This window comes from Hemiscyllium ocellatum, chromosome 17 (genome assembly GCF_020745735.1).
Source record: "Hemiscyllium ocellatum isolate sHemOce1 chromosome 17, sHemOce1.pat.X.cur, whole genome shotgun sequence".
In the NCBI taxonomy this organism is placed as follows: domain Eukaryota; kingdom Metazoa; phylum Chordata; class Chondrichthyes; order Orectolobiformes; family Hemiscylliidae; genus Hemiscyllium; species Hemiscyllium ocellatum.
Genome location: NC_083417.1, coordinates 56,067,329 through 56,094,803, shown reverse-complemented (window position 1 = coordinate 56,094,803; position 27,475 = coordinate 56,067,329). Strand labels below are relative to the sequence as shown.

The window sequence follows — 27,475 nt, the reverse complement described above, 5'->3', positions numbered from 1 at the left end:
ATTACTTATGCTTTTTTTAATTGCAGTTTTGAAACCGAAAAGGCAGTTCACTTATGAAAAAGTAAATCTCAGTCACGTTAACGCTATGTTGAACAGCAACGATGTTAGTGAATACCTCAAAATTTCACCAGATGGTCTGGAGGTGAGTGTGTGTATATTTGTTAAATTTGCCATGACCAGCTACATTAGAATCCATTTCAGTTCCATTACTGATTTTGATTCTGATAGCATGAAATCTGGATTTTGCTTAAGTTGGATTCGAAGTTCACCATTTGCCAATACCAATAAACATACAATGGAGATTAATAAACCACATAGAACTTTTGAGGAGGTTTGATGGAGAGGCATTTGAAGTGATGTTTAATATGCTGCACTATTTTACATTGGCTTGATTATTATCAAACAAGTAAAAATAGTTATCAATCTTTTGCACAAATAATCACAGAGACAAAAGAATAGAGACAGCACAAATGATCTTTAAGATATGTAGCTCCAATTGTTTGTCTGACTACAAATTGTACTCATTTTCTGGCATGAAGCTCTCATTCAAGCTTTCAGGTTTCTGTTCAGATTTATTTGCATAAATTCTGATCTTCCGTGAAGCGATGCAATCAATTGCCATTTTCAAACCACTTTTTCACAGTAGAGAAAATGAACAAAACCAAGTGGTATTCAAATGCAGTTTTATTAATGCCACTGGTTATATAAAACCATTTTTGAGAAGCATTTCGTCTTGCCTCTGAGTACATTTTTAAAGAACAAGTTTCTCTTTTTTTAGAAAGGTTCTGCAGAACCGTATGAATTTCATTGTTTACTGGCTAGCTTAAAATAATTTTTTATAACTTCAAGGAACTAAAAGGCTTTCTTTAAATACCCAAATATTGTTAAGGTTGAGTGTCCTTGAAGGACCAGGAACAGGTACGGTTTGAGGAAACTTATGCTCACAAATTTGTTTGTGGTGGGGCCAGCTTATTAAACCAATATGAACTATTAACAAAACTGTGATTGATGGGGCCTCTCCTACTGCTTTTGCCAATTTCTCTTGTTTTGTTTTGTTCATGGAAATGCTACCATAAAACCTCGTAGTTACTTTGATCTGGAGAGCCTAAGCAAAATTTTCAGTGGCAAGTTCCAATCCAATCGAACTTTTACTTTTAATGGGCCTTTACTTAAGAGTCTGTTCTGGTGAAACTTTTTTTAAGTAGCTTTGCCATATGTTTTCACACAGGAGATTGTGTCTGCAGAAGTTATGATTAGATTTAAAAACTAGCTCTTTCTGTTTATGGGGTACAACAACAGTGTGTCTCTGCTCTAAAAATGCATTCTGTTTAAGGGCATTGCAGAGATCTCGTTTTAACACTTATTGAAAGCATTAAATTGCACATTGACCATAAACTAACTTTGGTCTAGGTAGAATTACTCTAATGAGGGTGAAATTCTTCAATTCAGGTTCCCTTTCAATTTAATTTCAGTATTATGTGCACATATTGGGTTTTATTCATTTAAAATGGAAATATGCATGCATGGCAACACTCATCAAACTGAAATAATGTTTATGTTGGTTATTCCATATGTTACTCCAAACTACAACCTGTCAGTTTTATCTCTGGCCTTTCTCCCCAAGGAATGCTTTCGTACATTTGTGATTCGTTTGTCCCATTTGAATTTTTGTCAGCTTGGTTTGGAAAGGATTTAAATTTTCACACTGAATAAAGCAAATTTATACCTAAATCTGCTAGTGTTTACTAGTGGATCTTCCTGGTTCAATGCTTTCTCTGTTTAGTTTACACTCTGATGTGATAAGGTATTTGTATCACATGGTGTAGTACCTCACCATGCAAACCGGCTTTTTGGTTTGACCTCCAGTCTTTAACTGATCTCAGCAAGGCATTAAAAAGAATGTTAATGTCATTGTTGACTCCCTAGTGTTAGGACGAAAATAGTAGTTAGGATTCTGGTTACCAATTACAGGCTGTTGGTGTCACAGTGCATTTGCAAACAAGCCATCCAGCCAACTGAGCTGCAGATCTAGTACAAAATCAATGAGCTGCTTTTTTAGCAAGTTGACTTAGTCTGTAACCTGCTTACAGGATTATGAAGATGTGATGAGGTGGACAATGTTTGAAGCTTATACAACTAAACAATTCAGCCTTAAAATTATTTGATGTTGTCAATGTATACTTTTGATTTGGAATGTTTGCAACAATATAAGTTTACCATGGACCCTAATTGCATGCCAGGACAAATAAACATTATTGCTGTTTCTTTAGCATAACTAATAGCTGTTGACGTTAAAAATATTTTGTATTTTTACATTCCTGCACCTGGGAGCAGTTTATCTCGACAACATTTCAGAAATGAATTGAACCAACAATGTATTTGTAGGTTTGAGGTTTTTGGTGAAGAGTTCACAATGGGTTAACAGTGACCGGAATTGAATGGTGCTTGTGTTGCTGGTTCAATTATTTAGTTAAGTTAATTAACATTTTACATAGCTTTAATATTTAAAGCATTTAATTGAACGCTTTATTTGGATACTGCAAAAGTTTGTTGAATTTGTAATGCAGATTTTCACCTGTGAAAATTTGATTCTTTTCATTTTATCTTATAAAATAAACCTTTTTTTGTGACTTTAGAATGATACATTTCAAAAATAGAGGAACAGGAGTGTACTGCCCAAGAATTTCAATAGATCTGTACCTCCATTTAATGCATTTTTACCCTTGCCTTGCAAAATTCTCTCGTTCTCACTTAAATCGTTGTGAAGAGAAACTTAAAGACTTTTCTTCTTCTCCTCCCACCAGTTATGTAGAAACATGCTTCGTATTTTCTACCATCTCAAATTTTGATTACTCCTTTATTGGATTCTCCCATCAAAGGAAATTAGTTTCTCTGCAACTGCCATCTTTCTCATTCCTTTACTGTTTGAACGGCCGATTAAAATTACTTTCCTCTTTCCAAGGCTTGTACTAGTTTGACAACTTCATATGCCTGATCTCCCAATTTAATCCTTAAGTTCTAGTATGATTTTAGTGAATCTGCATTGTATCACTTCTGTAAGACAATCTTAGAACTGGTCAGATGTCATTTAGTTCATGTTCAATGTATTGTACAACTGAAATATCACTTCACACTTTTTTAAATTTCAATTTCAGTCATATTGTGATTTAGTATGCAAAATCTTGTCAGATATTACATAAATGTTCAATGTGGTTTATTCTCTTGGCAGGCTCGATGTGATGCGTCCTCTTTTGAGAGTGTACGGTGTACGTTTTGTGTAGATTCTGGAGTATGGTACTATGAAGTAACAGTAATTACTTCTGGTGTAATGCAGATTGGTTGGGCGACCAAGGATAGTAAATTTCTTAATCATGTAAGTAATGGGAATATTTTATGTGAACCAGACTTTTATTTTGTATTTCTTAATTTCTAAGTTTTGACATGTAATTGCAAAATTGCTATAGCTGGCACTGCTTGATTCTGACAGAGAAAATGTTGGGAAGCAATTTATAAAATGAGTGTTAGTAATTTGACTTATCACCCCCATTGCAGATTGCTCAGTATCAGAAAATAAGAACGTTACATAGTTGAACCCAACCCGATCCAAATCTGCTTCTGTTCATATATGCACCTTCCAAAAAGTTTAGCTGGAAGTTATGACCCTTCAGTTATTGCTGCTTGTGGGCACCTGAATAGCCTCTTGTTAGCCTAATTTCAGATTTGGGAAATATGTAGAAATCTAAACTGGATTTTTTGGCTCAGATAAATTGAGGAACAGAACACTTAGATTGCATTACCTTTTGTGGCAATCAAAACTGTCATCCGTACATATGGTCTTCATTATTTACCTGACTGAAATCTCTGGATTTCTGCTATATAATATTTAGTACGTTTTAAAAATTGTATTAAACATAGCATGGCGCAGTGGCTCAGTGGTTAGCACTGCTGCCTCTCAGTGCCAAGGACCTGTGTTCATTTCCAGCCTTGGGCGATTGTCTGTGTGGAGTTTGCATGTTCTCACCCCATATCTGCATGGGTTTTCTGTGGGTGTTCTGGTTTCCTCCCACAATCGTTAAGTGAATTGGCCATGCTAAATTACCCATAGTGTTCGGGATGTGCAGGTTAGCTGCATTAGTCAGGGTTAAATGTAGAATAACTCATATTTTGGGTGGGATACTCTTCGGAGGAGGTCAATGTGGACTTGTTGGGCTGAAGGGCCTGTTTCCACGCTGTAAGGATTTATGAATCTTTGTCTATAAATTGTTCTGATGGCTCCTGGGTTACACTGAAATAATTAACTCTCTTTAGATTGATTTTAGTTAGTTAACTGTTCTTTTACAGGAGGGTTATGGGATTGGAGATGATGAATACTCATGTGCATATGATGGCTGCCGGCAGCTGATTTGGTATAATGCCAGAAGTGAACCACACATCCACCCTTGCTGGAAAGAAGGTACTGTGATAAATGCTGCTCAGTCCAGCATACTAACTTGCATAATGTAGCTTTCGTTATTTTAAATTAGATTTTATTGTATATAATATACTCATGTTAAAATTGGAATATACTTCAAAATTTCTTTGTGCACTTTGTCTCTTAAGTAAATCAACTGTACAAAGCAAAGGCCATAAGATGTAGAAGCAGAATTAGGCCTTTCGGACAATCCAGTTTCCTCTGTTGTTCCATCGTGGTCGTTTCTCAACTCTATTCTTTTGCCTTCTCCCTGTAATCCTTGATCTGCTTACTGAGAGCCGATCTATGTCTGTCTTAAGTGTATTCAGGGACTTGGTCTTTCTGTGGCAGTGTGATCTACAGTGGTCACCTGCTTGGTGAAGGAATTCTGCATTTCTATTGTAAAGAGTCATATCTTCATTCTGGGGCCATGGGTCCTACTATTCCTGATGAAGGGCTTTTGCCTGAAACGTCAGATTTTCCTGTTTCTCGGATGCTGCCTGAACTGCTGTGCTTTTCCAGCACCACTCTACTCCAGAATCTGGTTTTCAGCATCTGCAATCATTGTTTTTACCCCGTGGGTCCTACTAGTCTCTCCTGGTAGAACCATCTCCGTGTCCACTTTATCCAGGCATCTGAGTATTCTATAATTTTCAATCAAACTCCCATCTTTCTAAGTTCCATCAAGTACAGAGCCAGAGTCTCCAACAGCTCCTCATATGACTAGCTTTTATTTCCTGGAAATCAGCGCCTGGATTCCCAAGGTTTCCATGTCCATCCATGAATACAAGGTCAAAAACTGCGTGTAATTTTCCAGATGTGGTCTGACCAGGGCCTTGTACATCCCAACTGTTGTAATTCAGTCCTCCCAACATGAATGCAAACATTTGTATTTGCTTTCCTAACTAATAACTGAACCTCCCCCTCCATGCTAACCTTAGGGGAATATTAGTTCAATTCTCTTCAGTCTCTTTGTGCTTCAGATTTCTGAAGCCTTTCCCCAGTTCTTTTTTCAAAAAGTCCAGGTTTCTAGTCTTTGTATAACCACCGTGTATAACCTCAGTTCATAACCTCTCACTTTCCACATTGTAGTCCATTTGCCACTTTTTTTGCCCACTCTTAGCCTGTTAGAGTGCTTCTCCAACACTACCAATCTCCAACACTACCAATCCCTCCACCTATCTTTGTTGCTAAGTTTGCAAATGACCCAATGCTCTGTTACATCATCTAGGTCATGAATGTATAACGCAAATAGTTCAGGTCCCAACCCTGACCCCATGGAATCCACTGGTCATTGGCTGCCATCCTGAAAAAGATCTCTTTAGCCCAACCTTGCCTGTAGTACAAGGCCTCTTGTCTTACTTGGCAGTCTCATGTGTGGCACCTTTTCCATAGGGCTTGTGGAAATCCAAATAGATTACATCCATTGGTTCTCCTTTTCCTAACTTGCTCATTACCACCTCAAAGAATTCTAATGGATTTTGAAAGGCTTGACTTCCCCTTGACAAAGTCATGCTGCGTTGGCTCTATTTTTGCCACATACTTTAAAATACTCTGCAATCACATCCTTAATAATGGATTCTAAATTCCTACCAATTGTGAAGGTCAGGCTAACTGGCCTGTAATTTCCTGTCTTCTGCTTCCCTCCCTTCTTAAACAGGGGTGTTATATCTGCCATTTTCCAAAACTCTGGGATGTAGTCCATCTGGTCTGGGTGATTTGTCTACCTTCAGACCTTTCAGCATCCCCAGCACCTTCTCTTTAATAATGGCCACTAATCCACCTCTGCCCCCTTGCTGTTTTGAGGTTCTGATATGCCTACATGCATCTTCCACCATGAAGATTAGTGAAAGTACCTATTCAGTTCCTCTGTCATTTCTTTGTTCACTGTCACTTCTGCAGCCCCATTATCTACTCTTGCCTCTCTCTCACCTTTTTAAATATGCACAAGAAAACTCTTGCAATTTTTTTTAACATAATAACAGGCTGGCTCACCCTGATGTATTTAATCATATTCTTCCTCCACGATATTGCTTTTTCAGTTGTTCTCTGGCTTTTAAAAAGCTTTCTAATAACCTGGCTTCCAATTATCTTCACCATATTGTATTCTTTTATGCTGTCCCTGACTTCCCTTGTCAGCCATGGTTTCCTTGTCCTCCCTTCAGTATGTTTGCTTCTTCCTTTGGATGAATTTCTACTGTGCCTCCTGAATACCCTCTAGTATCTCCTGCCATTATTGCTCCAGCGTTTTCCCTGCTAGGCTCCTCTTCCAAATAACTGTTAACTCTTCCCCCTTGTCTTGGAGCTTTACTTTGGTCCTCGAGTGATACCATTTGGGATCCAGATTCCAGATTGGGAAATACAAATTGCTGACCTTTTATTAATGCTATCTCTAGTTTAACTCCAGATTTTAAAATTCTTACCAGTGTTTTCATAACTTTAGCCTCACTATCTCCACAATTTTATTCATTACTGCAACTTTTTGAAATTTCTGCAGTCCTCATTTTAATTGTACTATCATTAGTGACACATGCTTCTGGCTGCACAAGCAGAAACATCTGAACCTCTGAAACTCAACTGGCTTTCTGCTTGTGTGTTTTATTTTAATGAAGGCACTCAAAGCCTACATTTTGATCTACCAGTGTTTTCCCATGGTAAAATTTTGATCAAATTTGCTCGTGTGGAAATTGGAATATGATTAAATGCTTCTCCATACACTCCTGAAAACTTGGTTAGTGACTCAGTTATGTTTTGGTTCACTAATATTCTTCAAGAAAGGAAACATGCCACCTTTATCTACACTGGCACCAGATGTAACTCCAGTTCTACAGCAGTGGTTGACTCTTAGCTGATATCTGGCCAAAGATAGGACAGCTGTCCCAAAGTCTAACTGAGCAACTATATAACAGCATTATTCATGGAATCACACCCATCGGTCATCATCTTTGAACTCCTCTTGGCATGTCCTGACTACTGGCAAAGTAGACCTACAAATGTGGCAGCACAGTTAGAGTCCTAGAGATGTACAGCACGGAAACATGACCCTTCGGTCCAACTTGACCATGCCGACCAAATATCCCAACCCAATCTAGTCCCACCTGCCAGCACCTGGCCCATATCCCTCCAAACCCTTCCTATTCATGTACCCATCCAGATGCCTTTTAAATATTGTAATTTTACCAGTCTATATCACCACCTCTGGCTGCTTATTCTATACAGGCACCACCTTATGCTTGAAAAAGTTGCCCCTTAGGTCTCTTTAAATCTTTCCCCCTCACCCTAGACTTATGCCCTCTAGTTCTGGACTCCCCAGCCCAAGGGAAAATGACCTTGTCTAGTCACCTTATCCATGCCACTCATGTTTTATAAACCTCTATAAGTCACCCTTCAGTCTCCAACACTCGAGGGAAAACAGTCCCAACCTATTCTATCTCTCCCTTTAGCTCAAACCCTCCAATCCAGCAACATCCTTGTAAATCATTAATGAGCTCTTTCACGTTTCACCACTTCCTTTTTCTAGGAGGTAGACCAGAATTGCACGCAATATTCCAAAAGTGACCGAACCAATGTTACAGCTGCAACATGACATCCCAGCTCCTATACCCCATGCTCTGAATTGTGTAAAATTTGAAAAGAATGACCCTGGGATTCCTCAGTATTCACTGTCAACTGCATGAAGTCTCATGGCTTGAGGTCAAACCTGAAGGACATCTGATCAATAACTGCCACATTCCTGTAGCTAACTGAGTACCTCAATGTTGGCAATGCCACTTGATATTGCAGTGGTGAAGAAAATTCTGTAAATAGGAGGCTTCAATGTCCGTCAGAGACTCTTATTTGTGTTACTGAGTAATGCTGTAGAGATTGTCTTCTCTTCACACAGGGCAAATATCACTTTGTGTGGCAGTACTGCATTAGAGGTGTATAAACAATGTGAAACTGCTCTGGCAGGTCAGCTCAGATCAACATCAAGCTGTGGTAATGATGGCCACCAGCAAGATAACTGTACATGAATGCAATCTATTAGCTCATGATCCCATTAATGCTCACTTTGCCATTCTCATCAAGCCAGAGAATCAACCCTGGTTCAGTGGAGAGTGTAAAAAAGTATGTTGAAAGTATGACCAGGCATACCTAAAAATGAAGTACCATGATGAAGCTACAATACAGCTAAACTTGTTTCTTCCACTGCTTAGCACACATTTGGTACAATTGAATAGTTCCCAACCAACAGATCTGATTAATGCTGTAGTTTTGCTATGTTCCAGTTATTTCAATTGTCAATCATCAGTCATAAATAGTGGGAAGAGGAAGAGGTTTCATAGATACTTCATTGTGATGGCAGAGTCAAGCATATTGTTTCAAAAGCGCAACACTGAAAACTTGGAACTGTCTTAACTACAAATGCTGAGTGGATGACCCATCTTGCATCACCTTGAGATCCAGTGATTTCCTTTCCAGTCTTGAGGCAAGTTAATTTGCTTCAAAAAATATCCAGAGCAACAATATCAAGAAACAGCTGAGGGGCCTGGATATAGACTGTTTTCAGTTCTATGCATGTGTTCGCCAAAAATAGCAGCACTGCTAACTGAGATTTCCCGGTACAGCTAAAATGTTGGCATTTATACAATAAAAAATACAATATGCCCTCTCTACAAAAACATACAATTCAGAGACCAAGTACTGGCCAATTAGTTTCCTTTGCTGATGATTGTGATGTTGAATGGGATAGTCACCAGTGTTATCAAGCAGTGTCTACTTCTTAATAGAATTTCTCAGCAGGCTAAGTTTTCAGTTTTGCGAGGGTCATTCATCTTCAGAAGTTTTTGGCCAAAGCATGAAAAAGCAATGAACTCCAGAGATGATGGGAGAATGACTGACTGCATTTGACTGGAAGACATCATTTTAACAAAGCTGGAGTAAATTTCAGCTTGCCACACCTGGTACATTTCTGCAGGAATTCATCAGGACAGTGTCCACAGCCAACCACCTCCAGCTGCTTTACCAATGACCTTCCCTCATTGTAAAGTCAGAAGAGGGGAATTTCATTGCGTAATGTTCAACTTAATTTGTAACTTGAGATAGGAAAGTTCCAACATGCAGCAGAACCCAAGCAACAATCATGCCTTGTGTAAATGGCAAGGAACAGTTTTGTTTTATGTGAATCATGGAATGCCTATCTCAAAAAGGTGTATAATCACTTCTCGACTTGATGACAATGTCATTGAAAGTCACTGCAACATCTCAGCAATCTCCTTGATCTAGAAAATTTAACTGGCCAGGATCAAAGGCACAATCTAAAGAATTATCAAGAGGCTGGTCATTCTGTGGTGAATGACTTGACATTGCTTGAGTGATGTCCCTTTTTAAAGGAAAATTCATCAAATAGAGGCAATGGTGTAGTGGTAAGTGACTAAGCTTGTAATTTAATGACCCAAGCCATATCTGGTGACCGGTTCAAATCCCACCATAGAAGATGGTGAAATTTTGAGTTCAATACAAATTCTATAAATAACAACTAGTGTGATGGCAATCATGTAATGACTGATTTATTATAAAAGTCTGATTTACTAGCCTCCTTTAGGGAGAATTCTTTACTTTTTAAAGTAGCAATGCCACCATCCATACAAGAAAACCAACTGATAAAACATGATAAAAGCTGATCTTCCTTGACTAAGTGTCAGTCAGGTACCATTTCTACCTATCAATGTAGTCAGAGATAGGTTTGCATTATAGTCAAAATGTATTTTATGTCTGGACTATATGCAAGCCTTTAAGTGGGGAAGGGAGCATAAATAACCTTTGTTCGTTGATCTAGCACTTGTGTGAATAATATCTAATTTTGCTCCTCTTCTTGAGATAGCATTGCATTATTCAATTTTTCTGTGCAGGGGACACAATAGGATTTCTTTTAGACTTGAATAAGAAGGCAATGATTTTCTATCTCAATGGAAACCAGCTACCCCCAGAGAAGCAAGTCTTTTCATCAGCCACGTAAGTAAATGTTTACAGAAATACTTGGGTTTTTCTGAAAAAAGTTGCTCTTGGAATTTTGAAATAAGTATGTTATAAACTCATGAAATATCAATTGATTTGATGCAAAAATTTGTTTCAAAGAAATACAGTATTTTCCATAAATGTTAAAGCACTTCAAATGCTTTTATTTAATTGAGTAAAAAGTGGAAAAACCTCCAAACGTTTTAGATGTTGTATACACCCTCTTACTGGATCTCTTTACCTGTTTTGTTTACAGTTCTCGCAATTTTTATGCACAATTATTTGCAATTGATAAAGCATCAGGAAATTTGGAAGTGATGTTATATTTGATATATTCAAAATTTGTACTGTTATGATATATATTCAAATTTCTTTGTTTTTTCAAATGGCTTTTTGCACATGAATTGAATTGGTCTGTATAAATAATATGGTACCAACCCTGTAGAAATAAAATTGCAGGTAAGTTTGATATCATGCAAAGAACTCTAAGACACTCATTGCTTGGATTTGCTTTTAACTACTTTTGCTCAAATTCTGAAAATTGTGCTGGATTCACCTACCAGAAAAATTATTCACAACCATGTTAATTCCCTTTTATTGTTTAGCCATCATTTTTATCCATTTGCTGCTTAACTATTTCATCTCCAGTTCAGATAATTTGCCGCTTTTTTTTAATCAGTACGTTTAGCTCTGATTACTAGACTGGTGAATTTTTGCTAGACCATATTAACAAACATTATATTCTTCAAATCGTGGTGCACAATCCTGAACACACTATTTCCAATGATTTATGACATGACACATTGTTTATTGCAATATTAACCCACTCCTTCATATTCCAAGTCTCATAGTTCTGATGGATCATCAGAAGATTGCTTTTTGTATCCGAACTATGTACTTACACATCGCAGCCTGTATAATCCCAACAAAGGCAATTTGATGTTTTTGGGCCACATGCCTGAGGAAGTTATATGATTACAAAGTGAAGTGACTCCGTCAAAACCACAACCAAGATCTGCTTCCCTTCTCTGTCCATCGTCTGAACAGCTCTGAAACTTCTAAACGAGGGAAGCTTACTTCTTGAATTCCTGCACCTTGAGGATAGTAAAGGTTGCCCACAGATTAGGGTGCTGTCCAGTCTAGGTTTCCAGATTTGGAAGTAGAAAATAATTTACATTTACAGAGAGAAGGGAGAAAGTGTTTTACATATCATCATCTTTTGAGGTCATAGAGTCATAGAGATGTACAGCACGGAAACAGACCCTTTGGCCCAACTTGTCCACGCCGACCAGATATCCCAACCCAATCTAGTCCCATCTGCCAGCACCTAGCCCGTATTCCTCAACCCTTCCCTATCATATACCCATCCAGATGCCTTTTAAATGTTGCAGTTGTACTAGCCTCCACCACTTCCTCTGGGAGCTCATTTATTACACGTACCACCCTTTTGCTTGAAAAAGTTGCCCCCTTAAGTCCCTTTTTAAATCTTTTTCCCCCCTCACCCTAAACCTATTTCCTCTAGTTCTGAACTCCCCCACCCCAGGGAAGAGACTTTGTCTATTTATCTTATCCATGTTGCTTATGATTTTATAAACCTCTATAAAGTCACCCCTCTGCCTCCAACGCTCCAGGGAAAACAACCATAGCCCATTTAACCCCTCCCTATAGCTCAAATCCTCCAACCCTGGCAACATTCTTAAATCTCTCTTCTGAACCTTTCCAAGTTTCACAATATCTTTCTGATAGGAAGGAGACCAGAATTGCATGCAATATTCCAAAACTGGCCTAACCAATGTCCTGTACAGCTGCAACGTGACCTCCCAACTCCTGTAATCAAGACTCTGACCAATAAAAAAAATACCAAATACTGCATTCACTATCCTACCTACCTGCGACTCTACTTTCAAGGGGCTATGAACCTGCACTCCAAGGTCTTTGTTCAGCAGCACTCCCTAGGACCTTACCATCAAGTGTACAAGTCCTGCTAAGATTTGCTTTCCCAAAATGCAGCACCTCACATTTATCTGAATTAAACACCATCTGCCACTTCTCAGCCCATTGGCCCATCTGGTCCACATCCTATTGTAATCTGTGGTAACCCTCTTTGCTGTCCACTATACCTCCAATTTTGGTGTCATCTGCAAACTTACTAACTATACCTCTTCTGCTCAGATCCAAATCATTTACCTAAATGCTGAAAGGAAGTGGGCCCAGCACCAATCTACCACTCTGTCCTAATCAATCCTCTTTGTTACTTCCTCAAAGAAAACTCAATCAAGTTTGTGAGACATGATTTCCCACGCACAAAGCTGTGTTGATTATCCCTAATCAGTCCTTACCTTTCCAAATACATGTACATCCTTTCCCTCAGGATTCCCTCCAACAACTTGCCCACCACTGAGGTCAGGCTCACTGGTATATAATTCCCTGGCTTGTCCTTACCACATTTCTTACAGTGGCATCATGTTAGCCAACCTCCTGTCTTCCTGCACCCCACCTGTGACTATTGATACAGATATCTCAGTAAGGGGCCCAGCTTCCCACAGAATTCTAGGGTACACCTGATCAGGTCCTGGGGATTTATTCGTGTTTATGCATTTTATGGCAAATAGAGTTAAGGAGAATCCAAACAAATCACATCGAAGGAAGAGATATTAAGGTGACAGAGATTAGTCTGAAATGTGGGCTTTGGAGGATCTTGCAAGGGCATAAAGTTTGAGAAAGATAGCCCGTAATATGGTCACAGCAGAACACATACTTGCCAAAAGTTAATCAACATTTTACTCTTATTACAAAGCAGATGGAAAGAACTATAGAAATGTAAAAGCACAGAAGTGGGCCATTTGGCCTATTTTGTCTATGTTGACCCAAAGACATCCAGGTGCCCTTTTCTGATCCCATCGTCTTGTACAAGCCCTTTAGGCCTGCATCTTACAGCACTCTGGATGTGCAGATCTAGAGAGGATTAGAAAGAGTTAAGGGTCACTGCACCCCACCAACTCAAAACACAATCATCCTCTGTGTTTTCTAAACAAAAAATGTCCTCCTGTCCCGTCTAATCCTTCTGCCATTTAGCTTGAATCTATGACCCCTGGTTTTTGAATTGTTTGCAAGGGAAACAGGTTTCTCTTGTCTACTTTTATCTCTTCCCCTTAATTTTGTATACCTCAACCATGTCATCTTTCAGCTGCCTTCAGCCTCCCCTCACAGCTACAATTCTGCAGCCTCAACAACATTCTGGCAAATCTCTGCATTCGCGCGCTCTCTCTAGAACAATTATATATGTACTTTTAATGTGATGACCAGAACTGTTCACAATACTCCACTGGGCTTGTCCGTTGGAGGATAGTGTAGGAAGTGGGATTGGAAAGGAAATTTTAAGTGTTAAGGGATATAAGAAATGTTAGAAAAACTGGCTTTGATACCTTGGTAGTGATTCCGAAGCCTCAACAAATGTTTAAACGGCATGCGTTTGGATTCGCCATGATAGCTGGTGAAATTTTACATTCAACGACCTCGTGGTATCATCACTGGACTGTTAACCCAGACAATGTTCTGAGGTCACGTGTTCGAGTCCTGCCACGGCAGATAGTAGAATTTTGAATTCAGTTAAATATCTGGAATTAAGAGTTTAATGATCATGAAGTCATTGCCGATTGTTGGAAAAACCCAACTGGTTCACTAATGCCCTTTTAGGGAAGGGAACTGCCATCCTTACCTGGTCTGGCCTACGTGTGACTCCAGACCCACAGCAATGTAGTTGACTCTTAACTGCTTTCTGGGCAATTAGTGATGGGCAACAAATGCTGTCTGGACAGTGATACCTTCATTCTCTGAATCAATTCTTAAAAAATACGTCCAATATGTTTGGAATGAAAAGCTAGTTCTAGGAAACATGAATCTAGAAGTTGCTATCAAACTCCACCTGGTTCATTAAAGTCCCAGGGGAGGAATGCTTATGCTTGTTCTGGCCTACATGTGGCTCCAGACCTATACTGCTCTGAAATAGCCCAGCAAGCCACTTAGTCTTTCCGTAGTGGTTTGGTGCAACTATGATAAGACACAAACCTCCTGGACCGTCTGACATTGACACTTGCTATCTTGACAAATTTCTACCAAATCTTCTCATTAACATCCTGATGGCTTGTGCCAAACAGAGGAGCTGACCAACTGACTAGTCAATCTATATTACAGTGGTGCTGGAAAAGCACAGCAGGTCAGGCAGCATCCAAGGAGCAGGAAAATCGGCGTTTTGGGCAGGACCCCTTCAGGAATGAGGCTGGAAGCCTCGGGGATGGAGAGATAAATGGGAGGGGTGGGGCTGGGGAGAAGTAGTTGAGAGTGCAATCGGTGGATGGAGGAAGGGATAAAGTTAATAGGTCGGAAAGAAAGTTGGAGCAGATAGTACGGAAGGAAGATAGACAGGTGGGACAGAAGGTGCTGAGCTGAAAGGTTGAAACTGGAGCAAAGTGGGGGAGAGGGGAAATGAGGAAACTGGTGAAGCCCACATTGAGGCCCTGGGGTTAAAGGGTTCGGAGGCGGAAGATGAGGCGTTCTTCCTCCAGGCATCGGGTGGTGAGGCAGTGCTGGTGGTGTAGGCCCACCTGTCTATCTTCCTTCCCAACTATCCATGCCACCCTCCTCTCCAACCTATCAGCTTTACCTCTTCCTCCATCCATCTATTGCACTCAACTACTTTCTCCCCAGTCCCGCCCCTCCCATTTATCTCTCCACCCCTGAGGCTTCCAGCCTCATTCCAGATGAAGGGCTCTGCCCTGAAACGTCAATTTTCTTGCTCCTTGGATGCTGCCTGACCTATGCTTTTCCAGCACCACTGTAATCTTGACTGTAATTTCCAGCATCTGCAGTCCTCTCTTTCGCCTCGTCAATCTATAGCCTGACATAAGCATGGTTGGTTGACTTGAACTGCATGATCCAATGTCCCAAACTCTACCTCTATCCCTAGATGCATTTTATCTCTGTCGTGCTTGAGAGACAAAAGAGATCCCAGCACTAGAAGTATAGACAGCATAGTGTCATCATTAACTGGATAACATGATATCACATGGAATTAGGTCGCATATTGTACAAGTATTCACCTGCCAATTCATCTCTGCCTTCTGTCAGCTGGTGAATCAGTACCCTATGTTGAATGCTATTTGGAAGAAACACTGAGGATAGCAATGGTTGAGAATGTACTGTGTGTGAATATCCCATTGTTAAGATTTTGGGGCTTAGCGTTGATTAACAACTGAACTGCATTAGCCAAATAAAGACTGTATGGCTGCCAGAGATGGTCAGAGTAAGAATTCTTAGTTACTCCTCTTGCTTCCCAAAGCTTGTCCATTATTTGCAAGGCACAAGTTAGGAGCGTGATGTCTACTGCTAGGGTGAGTGTGACGCCATCAACACGACTATGGAAAACATCCAAGGTGAAGCAACTCACTTGAGCAGTCATACATTCATCACTGGCATCCATTGGCAACTGTTTCTGCCGTATATGGGATGTGCTGCAACAACTTGCCAAATCTCATTAACAGCATCTTCTAAATCTGTCATCCTTGCTACCTAGAAGGACAAGTGCAACAGATAGCTGGCAATACCAGCAAGTTCCTCTTCAGGCATCTTACTATCTGACTTAAGAATATATTGCCATTCTTTCATTGTGATTGGGTCAAAATCCTATAACTCCTTAGTATCACTTTGTGTACTGACTACAGCAATTCAGGGAGGCTGTTCATTGTTGAGAAACAAACCTCTGGTATTACTAACATCCAGTGCATGAATTCCTTTAAATAAAAAGGTTGGGATGAATGAGAGACAAAAAGGTAGCAGAGATCGAAAAAGCTGCATAAATTTTAATCTCTGCATAAACCACAATGCTGCCCTGAGTCCGATTTGTCCATTGCCCCTGTGATCGCTGACTTGTGTTTGCTTCAGTTTGAGTAAAACCCTTATTTTCAAATCTGTCATTTTCCCCCACCTCCCTATTTCTAATCTCTCCTTTAGCCCTCTAACCCCCCTCTCTTCTGCTGTAATTCTGAGTTGTCTTTTAACCATCTGACTTGAATCAGTTCTTCATTTACAGTTCTCCTTTCAGTTTCAAAGGCCCTAAGTTCTTTTATTTCCTCCTAAACACGCCAGTCTCTCATTCCCTCATGCACTAACTCTCTTCCTTTTGGCTAAGTTTTTAATTATCTGTCCTACCCCTCCTGTGGTTTAGTGTAAAATTTGTTTTCTTAATGTCCATGTTAAGTTCCTTTTTAGAACATTTTTTTTCAATTTAAAAATCCTGTAGAAATGTAAATTTGAGTTTAATGCTGTGAAGTTTGTGAAAGCATTGCAAGCTGAGTTTATTTGAACATGAAATCACCTGATGGTAAGTATGATGGCATCATGGCAATCTTGCTGGATGATAGCCATCTTTCAAATGTCTCTGAAAAGTGCCTAGTCTACCAGAAAAAGTAAGATATTTCTAAATACTTGAACATCAAGTGAATTTGGATGTTTCACTATACTATGCAGTAGAGATATAAGTGGCATTTGCCAGTAACTGGATGCACCATTGAGCCAAACAGACATTCTGCCGCCCCTCAACTGAAGAATGTAGAATGTAGTATATGCAGTTCAGTATTCATGTATGCTATATGTCCTAAATATCATACATCCTCAGCTGTTTGCAACAGACAAGGTACTGAACTAACCTGTGCTGGCAAAATGGACAACACCTGGTTCAACATTGAATGTGATCCCACTATTGGGCTGCATTTTCTAAATCATTAATTTGTGCCGAAGTATGTTGACAACCAATTTAGGGTTCAGTCTGACACTACTTCAGATGTCTGGAATTGGCTCTGGATTCAATTTAAGGGAACATCAATCCTGAGATCGTGGAGTAATGATTTTAATGGGAGTAAAAGTCACCAAGAAGGAAGAACTGAAGTCTGGCATATAATACGAGTGGAGACAGGAGAGAAAAGAGCAAGAAATGCTGAAGATCAATGTCTTGTGCTCAGCTTCAAGTGACAGCTGAAGTGTTTGCACAAGTGCATGGTATTCAGACAAAATTCTAATTCTGAAGCTGTGACTATGTTGATGAAAAGCATGCTGGTATAAACCAAGAATGGAGAAAGACTACATGCTTGAAATCCTGTGGCCTAATTTTAAACATAAATATAACATGTTAAATGCAAGTCCACTTTTTTTTTTCTTTTGGATCAGCTGGTATTTTTGGCAGTTCAGTTATCTCCACTTTAGACACTCGCTCACCCCAATGTCTCAAGAGTATAAGCCACTGAAGCCCTACAGTTACAACAGTTTTGATGATATCAGCAATTCTGCCCTTTCTTTATATCTAGAAGTTCTCTTACGTGAAACAGAACTCTTTTTTTTCTCTCATCACCATGCTGTTTGAATCATTCGCCACCAATAAATCACCTGCATTTTCTAATTGTTAAATTTCCATGCAAAGTCTGTCAAGGGTAGTGCAGACCATCCAAGATGTGAGAGAGGAGAGGAGGCTACATCAAATCGAGTTGATATTCCAGATATGTCCTAATCAGTGTGTTCAAGGACGTTATAACCTACCCCTGTAACAGGTGGGACTTGATCTGGGCCTCATGGCTCAGAAGTAAAGACATTACCAATGCACCATAAAGACCCTTCAAAATCAATTTGGAAGGGGAATCATAAATTCAATTATCTGAGTGAAAATATCAGCACCTGCTTTCCTTCAGCCTCTGGCATTTGATATTAACCATTCAATGTCATAATTAAACAGAACAATACTGCTTTTTTTCTGTCCAAAGTTTTTTAACTGTTTTAACATCTTTATCATCAAAACTATTTCCAAAATGGTGAACATTAAATATATAAATGTGGTTCTGTATTTAATTTTTACTCAACTGTATTCATTTGCAGATCTGGCTTCTTTGCTGCTGCCAGTTTCATGTCTTACCAACAGTGTGAGTTTAATTTTGGAGCGAAATCATTTAAGTATCCACCAACAGTTAAATTCAGCACGTTTAATGAATATGCCTCCCTCTCACCAGAAGAAAAGATCATTCTTCCAAGGTGCGTGCAAACTATATCAAACAATAAAACTAATTGGACCATTGTGTTTAAAGGTCTCATGGTATTTATTTTTGGAAAAAAAAGAGAAAAATCGCTTAAAATAACCGTTAGATTTTTTAAAAAGTCATCACCAGGATGTTTATGTGGGTATAAGCATTAGAAAATGAATGAACTGGAATTTGTTGCAATTTTGTAAAAATTGTCAATTATGTTTCAGGCATAGACGTCTAGCTTTATTGAAACAAGTAAGCATACGGGAAAACTGCTGCACCCTTTGCTGTGATGAGATAGCTGATACAGAACTCCGACCATGTGGACATAGGTATGTTGCAGTTTTGTTTTAGTCAAATCATTTTTGCCCACTTTATAATGGTTGTCTGTAGTCACAATTAGTTTTCAAATCCATATGCTATTGATGTAAACCGCTTTTGACTTTCTCTGACTCTTACTGGTGTGTGGCTTGAAGAGGAACTTCAGATGGTGTGCCTGCTACACATGTCCTAGATAGTAGTGGTTGTGGGTTTGAATGGTGCTGTCTAAGGGGTCTATATTCTCTGAGCCTTGGTGAATTCCTGCAGTCCAATTTTAAAGACAGTAGGCTGCTGCTGCTGCTACTACTGATCCTTCAATTTTAAATCTATGCTCCTAATTCTCTCTTTACTGAGAAAAGTAGGCTCTTATTCATTTGAGCTAGGCCCTTTTTATTTTTATGTCCACCAACTTGAATTTTCCCCATTTGGCCTTCTCTCAAACTAATTCCATTTTCATAGGCCATTTCTTGGTCTCCATTATGTTCCCAAAGATCTACCCTTTTGATTGCAATCTTCCTTTCAGTGCAATGACCAACGCAATAAGTGGTATTTGAGGTGCAATCTAACTAGGGTTACACAGTTCAAGCCTAAATCCCTTCTCTTTGTATTCTAAGCCTCACCCAATAAAGGGAAGTATCTTGTATACTTTGACCAGTGTTCTACAGCTGCTTAGTCTGTCCTACTGGCGTAATGAGTAATCCTGAAGTCATGTGTAATTGTCGAAAGATGTGTATCTACCTAATTATTGAAATTCGTCATAACTTTTATGACTAGAACAATCCCACAAAATTTATCCACAGTTAAGTTGTAGTGTATTGCTGTTTATTCTAGAACTTAAGCAACATGAATTGATTACCAGCAATATAACTGTCTGAAGTGATCCTTGCTCACTGGATGTCCTCTTTTGATAATATCTCCAAATAGTCTCCAGAATAATGAATGGAAACCAAAATGTTGAAAGTGGTCTTTTAGATTTACCAAAACTCAGAAGTTTGGGAGAAGATTTGTAACTCGGGTGCTCGTTGTTGTGGTTCTGTTCGCCGAGCTGGGAATTTGTGTTGCAGACGTTTCATCCCCTGTCTAGGTGACATCCTCAGTGCTTGGGAGCCTCCTGTGAAGCGCTTCTGTGATCTTTCCTCCGGTATTTGTAGTGGTTTGAATCTGCCCCTTCCGGTTGTCAGTTCCAGCTGTCCGCTGCAGTGCTCGGTATACTGGTCAAGGTCGATGTGCTTATTGATTGAATCTGTGGATGAGGCATGGCACTCATCCACAGATTCAATCAATAAGCACATTGACCTTAACCAATACACCGAGCACTGCAGCGGACAGCTGGAACTGACAACTGGAAGGGGCAGATTCAAGCCACTACAAATACCAGAGGAAAGATCACAGAAGCGCTTCACAGGAGGCTCCCAAGCACTGAGGATGTCACCTAGACAGGGGACGAAACGTCTGCAACACAAATTCCCAGCTCGGCGAACAGAACCACAACATTTACCAAAACTTGCACAACTATTTTGTGCTGGCCTAGAATAAGGTGTCTCAAAATATTGGAGCACTGAAATGTTTCATGAGCTTGTACAGTAGTATGTGGTTTCATTAATTGAAAATCATTTGAATTTTGGAATGCTTGTCTGGCTCCACAGTTCTCTCTGAAATACTTCACTGAAGCTTACTTTTTAACATCTTGATCTTTTTGTTTACAGTGATCTATGCATGGAATGTGCCTTGCAGCTGGACACCTGTCCCTTGTGTCGTCAAGAAATAAAGACCCGGGTCAGGCTGATTTCACATGTTTCCTGAACATTCTCTTCGAAGACCCGTTCTGATCAACATCAATACAAAGTGCTAAAACAATGAACCTCCAGCTGGGACACGTACCATCCAAAATGCAATGTGCGTGGATGCTCAAATCAGTCCATTAGCCAAAAAGGGCTAACTTGATGAATTCCAATGGAGCAAGTTTTGGCCACTTTCAAAGCAGCTCCCAGACTGCATAGACCTATAGCACACATCTGGCTGCATTTTAGCACTAAATTGGTGATCTCATTGATGCCATATTTTGGCCGTTGTGGGGAAAATGTAAAATTATTGCAGAAGATTACACTTAAGAGTGTGGTTTGAGGTACAGTGGTGAAGGTGAAGCACGGTATTGGGGCAGTGTAGTGAAACCTCACTCTTCATCTAAACATTAAAACTTCTGACCTGCGAGTGCTTAACGTGGATATTGAGTACCTGAAATAGGGGAAGTGTTCTACTTAGTACTCTATATCCCTCACCTTCAAGAGCACAACATATCTGAAGTTTCAAAGAAGCCAATTTCAGCTTTCTTCAAGAATAAAGATACCTATTTACTTTTGTTTTGTGTCCTCTGACTAAAAGAACGTGGTGCTTATTTGGCAATCTGGTTCATTGTCCAATTCATCAATAGCTCTGAAGGGCTATGAAAGGTTCCAAGGATATATGCAACAGCAGCAAATCAAGAAAAATATTCATGAATAATGAAATTTTATCTTTGCATTATTTCCTATATGCAGAAATGTTTACTTTTGTAGCCAGTGTTCTCCACAAGGTGCAATTGTGTCCAGTGTAGCAGTATCAGTTTTTGCTGGAAAAATTTCATGGCAGATGAATGACTCAAAACGGCAAGATTTGCCAAATTACTTGTTTAAAATTTGAGACCTTATGAATCCAAAGAACAGTTTTTTAAAATGACATCTATGGTAGTCAAAACTTTTTGTTGCTCATAAAAACATTTGTAAACTATCCACAGCGCTAACCCTTCTGGATAGTGAAAATTATAAATTATTTATTTAATGAAACTGTGTTCTACTGATGCAAGAAGTTTTTTTTTCATTCATGTTTTAACATTAATGATTGGATTTGCCAAGTTTTGTAATGCAACTGATTTGGGCTTTCTTACCACGACTGTTGTCATCTTCTCTGTCTCCCCTCCATTTTATTAGACCAGAATTTGTTAGAGCAATGAATTATGAGACACTCTGTTTTCAAAGCACTGTAAATGAAAGGATTCTTAAATGTGGAAACAAAGGGAGATAGCAACTTTGGCAAAAGAAATTGAATGAGGCAGTTTGAGGAACAATCATTGAATAATTGGGCTTGAAAATGGAGTATTGTAATTTTTGGACTAGTTTGAAATGCCATGGGTTTACTTGGGACAATTCAAACTTGGTTGTTCTTAATCATTATTGTACTACACCAGAAATACACTCAAGATCTCACAACATTCCTATTTACCACTGTACAAAAATCAGAAGATCGCATTCTTGTCTGGTATTGAGCACCAGAGCAACTGGTGTTTTCAGAAAAAATTTGCATAATAAAATTTGAATATGAAGTGTTGAAAGAATTAAATTTATTAGAATAATGTAAAATTGAGTGGCATTGTTAATTTTATACATGCAGTGATGTTTAGAACAAATCAGCATTGAACTTGCTGCTGGATATTTTTGACTAAATGTGTGTGACATTCAGATTTATTTACATGGATAAGAATATTTTGTACTTGACCTGTTATGATTTGGAATTAACTTTCTGTGAATGTTACGATTACCTTATCTGCTGCTGAGTGCCATTCCATATCACTCTCATATTTCAGGCTATATTGGTTTCCAGTAAAACTAGTTGTGAAAATTTGTAATGTTGGAGACATCTTGTGAAAAAATAGGAAATTGTGCCTTGGCATGCCTGGGAGAGGACTGCTTCCTGCATTCAAGAAAACTTTGAATTGGGAGTTGAAAGTAAGGCTCTTCAGCTTTTTAGTGTGCATTTTTAGCTTTCAGTACTCTTGGTTTTTGTTTTCATTTAAACTTTTGCTGGAACCAAGAGCACTTGACCTTAAACTGTCCTCTTTAGAAACTTGGGGGAATAATGTTGATAAGATGAAAACATGATGGATTTGCAAACCAATTGACCAGTTATTCTAAGCAAGTTTCAAAGGACCAGGAAATAAAGAAAAGAGAAGTTTGAGGCTTGCACAGTTGAGAAGAGGAGCAAGTTGAATAGTCAAGGCAGGCAAGAGCTAGGCAGACAATGAGGGAAGACTGATAAATTAAGCTACGTGCTTTTCAATGAAAGAGGCCTGACTGGTAAGGCAGATGAACTCAGGCCATGGATGGGAACATGGGACTGGGATATCATAATTATTACAGAAATATGGCTCAGGGAAGAGCAGGACTGGCAGCTTAATGTTCCAGGATATAGATGATACAAGAAGGATAGAAAGAGAGGAGGAGGAAATGGTTTTTATTTGGTTGGGGATAACATTACAGTCATACATGGGGAAGATATTCATGGGAGTACATCTAATTAAGTTATTTGGGTGGAACTGAGAAATGAAAATGATGCTCATCATATTGGGAATATACTATAGGCTCTCCAATAGGAAATTGAAAAGGTTTGTAAGGCAATCTTTAATATCTGTTTTTAAAAAAAGTGTTGTAATGGTAGGGAATTTTAATTTTCCAAGCAGACTGGGACTGCCATAGTGTTAAGGGTTTAGATGGAGGGGAATTTGTGTGTACAAGAAAATTTTTTGATTCAGTGTGTGGATGTACCAACTAGAGAAGGTGCAAAACGTGACATAATCTTGGGAAATAAGGCAGGGCAAGTGAATGAATGCCAGTGGGGGAGCACTTTAGGACCAGCGATCATAATTCTATTTGTTTCAAAACAGTGATGGAAAAGGATAGACCAGATCTAAAGTTAAAGTTCTAAGTTGGAGGAAGGCCAATTTTGAAAGTTTTTCTTTGCATAATGCCATCAAAGTTGATTGTGAGAGGCTATTTGTGGGTAAGGGGATGGTTGGAAAGTGGCAGCCCTTCAGAAATGAGACACCGAGAGTTCAGAGGCAGTATTTACCTCTTAATATGAAGAGCAAGGCTGGTAGCTGAAACGAATGCTGGATAACTGGAAAATTGAGGTCAAGAAAAAAGAGCATCTGGCAGGTATAGTGAGCTGGGAAATAATGAACCCCTCGCAGTAAAAGGGCAGTAGCAATATGTTCAAGAGGGAAATCGGGAAGACAAAAAAGGGGCTAACAGTTTGGTAAATAGGGCTAAGGAGAATTCAGAGATTCTCTACATCTAAGGGCAAAAGAGTAACATAGGAGAGACTATGAGCCCCTTAAAGATCAACAGGGCTATCTGGAATTGCAGGAGACTGGTGATGTGTTTTGCATCAGTATTTACTGTGGAGAAGGATGTAGAAGCTAGAGAACTTGCAGAAATAAATAGCAGTATCTTAGTGTCTATATTACAGAGTTGGTGTTACTGGGTGTCATAAAACAAAGGCTAATAATTCCCCAAGATCTGATCAGGTGTATCCCAGAACCTTGTGGGAAGTTAGGGAAGTGTTGCTGGGCTCCTTGTTGCGATATTTGCATCCTTGATAGCCACAGGTAAGGTGCTGGAAGACTATAGGGTGGCTAATGTGCCATTACTTACAAATGTCTGAAGGAAAAGTCAGGGAATTATAGAGCTGCGAGCCTGATGTCAGTGTTGGGTAAGTTGGAGGGAATCCTGAGGGTGAGGATTGACTACCACTAATTAGTAAATGTGGCTTTTGTGTGGGAAGTAGTGTCTCTAACTTGATTAAGTTTTTGTTTTGAAGTGCCAAAGAAGATTAGATGAAGGCAGTATGATGGACATTGGAGTTGAAAAATATGCTGAGAAAACACAGCAGGCCAGGCAGCATCAGAGGATGCTGTCTGGCCTGCTGTGTTTTTCCAGCACCACATTTTTCAACTCTGGTACTCCAGCATCTGCAGTCCTCACTTTTTCTCCTAGTATGATGGATGTTGTCTGTTTGGACTTCAGCAAGTAGACTGGTTAGCAAGGTTTGATCACCAGGAATCCAGCAAAAGTCTGCCATTTGGTATAAAATTGACTTGAAGGTAGGAGCCAGAGAATGGTGAATGGAGGGTTTGTTCCCCTTGGAAGCGCTGAGGGGACTTCCATATTAGCCCTATATTGTCTGTGTCAGATGTATTTATGGGGATCAGTGTGAGAGGTATTTTATCTTTAGTTGACATGAGCATAGGAACTTCCTCGATTTTAAACCATTGTCTCTGTCTCTGTCCCAGGAGTGTTTGATGGGGATGGAACAGAGGATTTAGTTATTTAGTAGGTTATTCAATTATTTATTTTGCTTGAGTTTATTTGTATTTTGATCCCTGTGGTCCCTGCCCAAAAGAGGTTGGTGGAGACATAAGCCAAAAAATGGCTCTACCTTGACTGTTTATTTTCTTTTTCTCCAGAGTAAAAAAATCCTTTATTTTTGTTTAACAAAGTCGAGGCAGCTTTGCTTCAGAAGAGCAGAGTGGGCTTTTGTGTTTCACCCAGTAATCGCTCGCTCACTCCCCCAGAAGTGTCTGATGGGGACAGTGTCATGGGTCTTGGGTTTTCCCCTATTTTCACCTTTTTTTTCATTTACGAGTGCAGGGCTGTGACCAGTGGTGTGGCCACAAGGATTGATGCTGTATTCACTGATTTTAGTCACTTTTATATGAATGATTTTGATATGCGTATAGGAGGAATGGTTACTAATTTTATAGGTAACAATAACATTGCTATTGTTGTGTTGCCATTGTCTTACCAGACCAAAGGGACTGTTCTCTTAGTAGAGAGAGAAAAGCAACTGGAGGTGATTTAACTTGAGGGCCACCAGCCCTCAGGTGCAGAAAGAGGTTGAGAAGGAGAGTCCTTTAGGTAATCTCAAACTGGTGATGGGAATTGAACCCACGCTGTTAGCATCACATTGCTCTATAAACTGATAATCCAGCTAACTGAGTTAAACAGTGAAGGAGGTTATCTGAGTACGAGCTCTTGATTTAGATGGGCAGAGGAGTCACAGGAGTTTAGGTAAGTGAGCTGTTGTATTTTGGTACGGCAAATCAATGGCAGGACTTGTACATTTAATGGTAAGGTTTCATAATGTCGCTGAGAAAAGAAGACCCTTGGGTGCAGGTTCATGGTTCCTTGGAGATGGAGTTGCAGGCTGACAGAGTAGTGTTTAGTAAGCTTACCTTTGGTCGTTGCATAGAGTACAAGAATTTAGATCTCGTGCTATACATCCACAACATCAGTTAGGCCACTTTTGGAAAATTTTGGTCTCCCTGCTATTGGAAACTTGAAAGGGTTCAGAAAAGATTTACAAGGATGTTGCTAGAGTTTGAGCTACAGGCAGGCGTCGAATACACTCGAATATTTTCCCTGGAGCATCAGAGGCTGAGGGGTGACCTTTTACATAGGTTTATAAAATAATGAGGGTCATGGATAGGTAAATAAAGTCTCTTTCCTGGGATAGGGGAATCCAAGATGAGGGCATAGATTGAAGGGGAAGGCAAGATTTTAGAAGAGACCTAAGTGGCAGTGTTTTCAGAAGGTGGTATATGTATTGAATGAGCTGCCTGAGGGAAGTGGTGTAGGCTGGAATAATTACAACATTTAAAAGGCATCTGGATGCGTATAGGAATAGGAAGGATTTGGAGGGATCTGGGCCAATTGCTGGGAAGTAGGATTAAATTAATTTAGGACAGCTGCTTGGTATGGATGAGTTGGGGCAAAGGCTCCGTTTCTTATGACTGGTTACCTTTAAAATAAGAATAAATACTAGACTCAAACGAAGAACGAGGGGCTGGAGTAGAAGTTCTTGGGAGAAATGGAGTAGGTCTGCCAGTATTTGTGGGGAGAAAAGACAACGTTAGTGTTTCGAGTTGAGCTCTGATGAAGAGTCACGTTGCCGTCGAAACATTAACTGTTCAGTTTCCCTACTAGTGCTGATAGACCCGCTTTTCATAAACTTTGAAGTGAGATAGGGGAAAGGAAATGTTTTTAAATAGGAACGAATCTGTAATCCATCCTGTGAATTACGGTGACTTGAGAGTAGCAAAGGAGCATTAATAGCTGATACAAAATATGAAGCCTCCACTGACGGAGCGACCCGCCACCGGCCACACTGTCCCTGTGGCGGAGTTTGTCCCCCTGACGGAGCATACCGCACCGGCCACCCTGTCCCTGTGGCGGAGTTTGTCCCCCTGACGGAGCATACCGCACCGGCCACCCTGTCCCTGTGGCGGAGTTTGTCCCCCTGACGGAGCGACCCGCCACCGGCCACACTTGTCCCTGTGGCGGAGTTTGTCCCCCTGACGGAGCGACCCGCCACCGGCCACACTGTCCCTGTGGCGGAGTTTGTCCCCCTGACGGAGCGACCCGCCACCGGCCACACTTGTCCCTGTGGCGGAGTTTGTCCCCCTGACGGAGCGACCCGCCACCGGCCACACTGTCCCTGTGGCGGAGTTTGTCCCCCTGACGGAGCGACCCGCCACCGGCCACACTTGTCCCTGTGGCGGAGTTTGTCCCCCTGACGGAGCGACCCGCACCGGCCACCCTGTCCCTGTGGCGGAGTTTGTCCCTCTGACGGAGCATACCGCACTCGGATCTAACGGCTGCTGATTCCAGAGCTCGTGGACCGGGGGTAAATTATCCAAAAGTAAGTTGGAGTTGGGTAACGGAGAGTAACCGTTTCGCTAAACCCTATGCGAGATCATCGCGCTCTGCCCCTGTTTTTTATTTCCCCACACTCGACCCCAGGAACCTGCGGTGGCGCCGCTGTTTGCAGCGGG

At 40.2% G+C, this 27,475-nt stretch overlaps 1 protein-coding gene across 1 annotated transcript in view; it reads left to right on the top strand.

Moving 5' to 3' along the window:
• rspry1 (ring finger and SPRY domain containing 1) overlaps positions 1-22,225 on the top strand; it is a 75,739-nt gene extending 53,514 nt beyond the window's left edge. Inside the window, exons 8-14 of the mRNA XM_060838189.1 lie at positions 27-142; positions 3,230-3,373; positions 4,342-4,453; positions 10,342-10,444; positions 18,368-18,520; positions 18,738-18,842; positions 20,538-22,225. Of these exons, the coding sequence (XP_060694172.1) occupies positions 27-142; positions 3,230-3,373; positions 4,342-4,453; positions 10,342-10,444; positions 18,368-18,520; positions 18,738-18,842; positions 20,538-20,634 (830 nt within the window). The 3' untranslated portion in view covers positions 20,635-22,225. The remainder of the gene's footprint in view (positions 1-26; positions 143-3,229; positions 3,374-4,341; positions 4,454-10,341; positions 10,445-18,367; positions 18,521-18,737; positions 18,843-20,537) is intronic.
• The last annotated feature ends 5,250 nt before the right edge of the window (positions 22,226-27,475 follow it).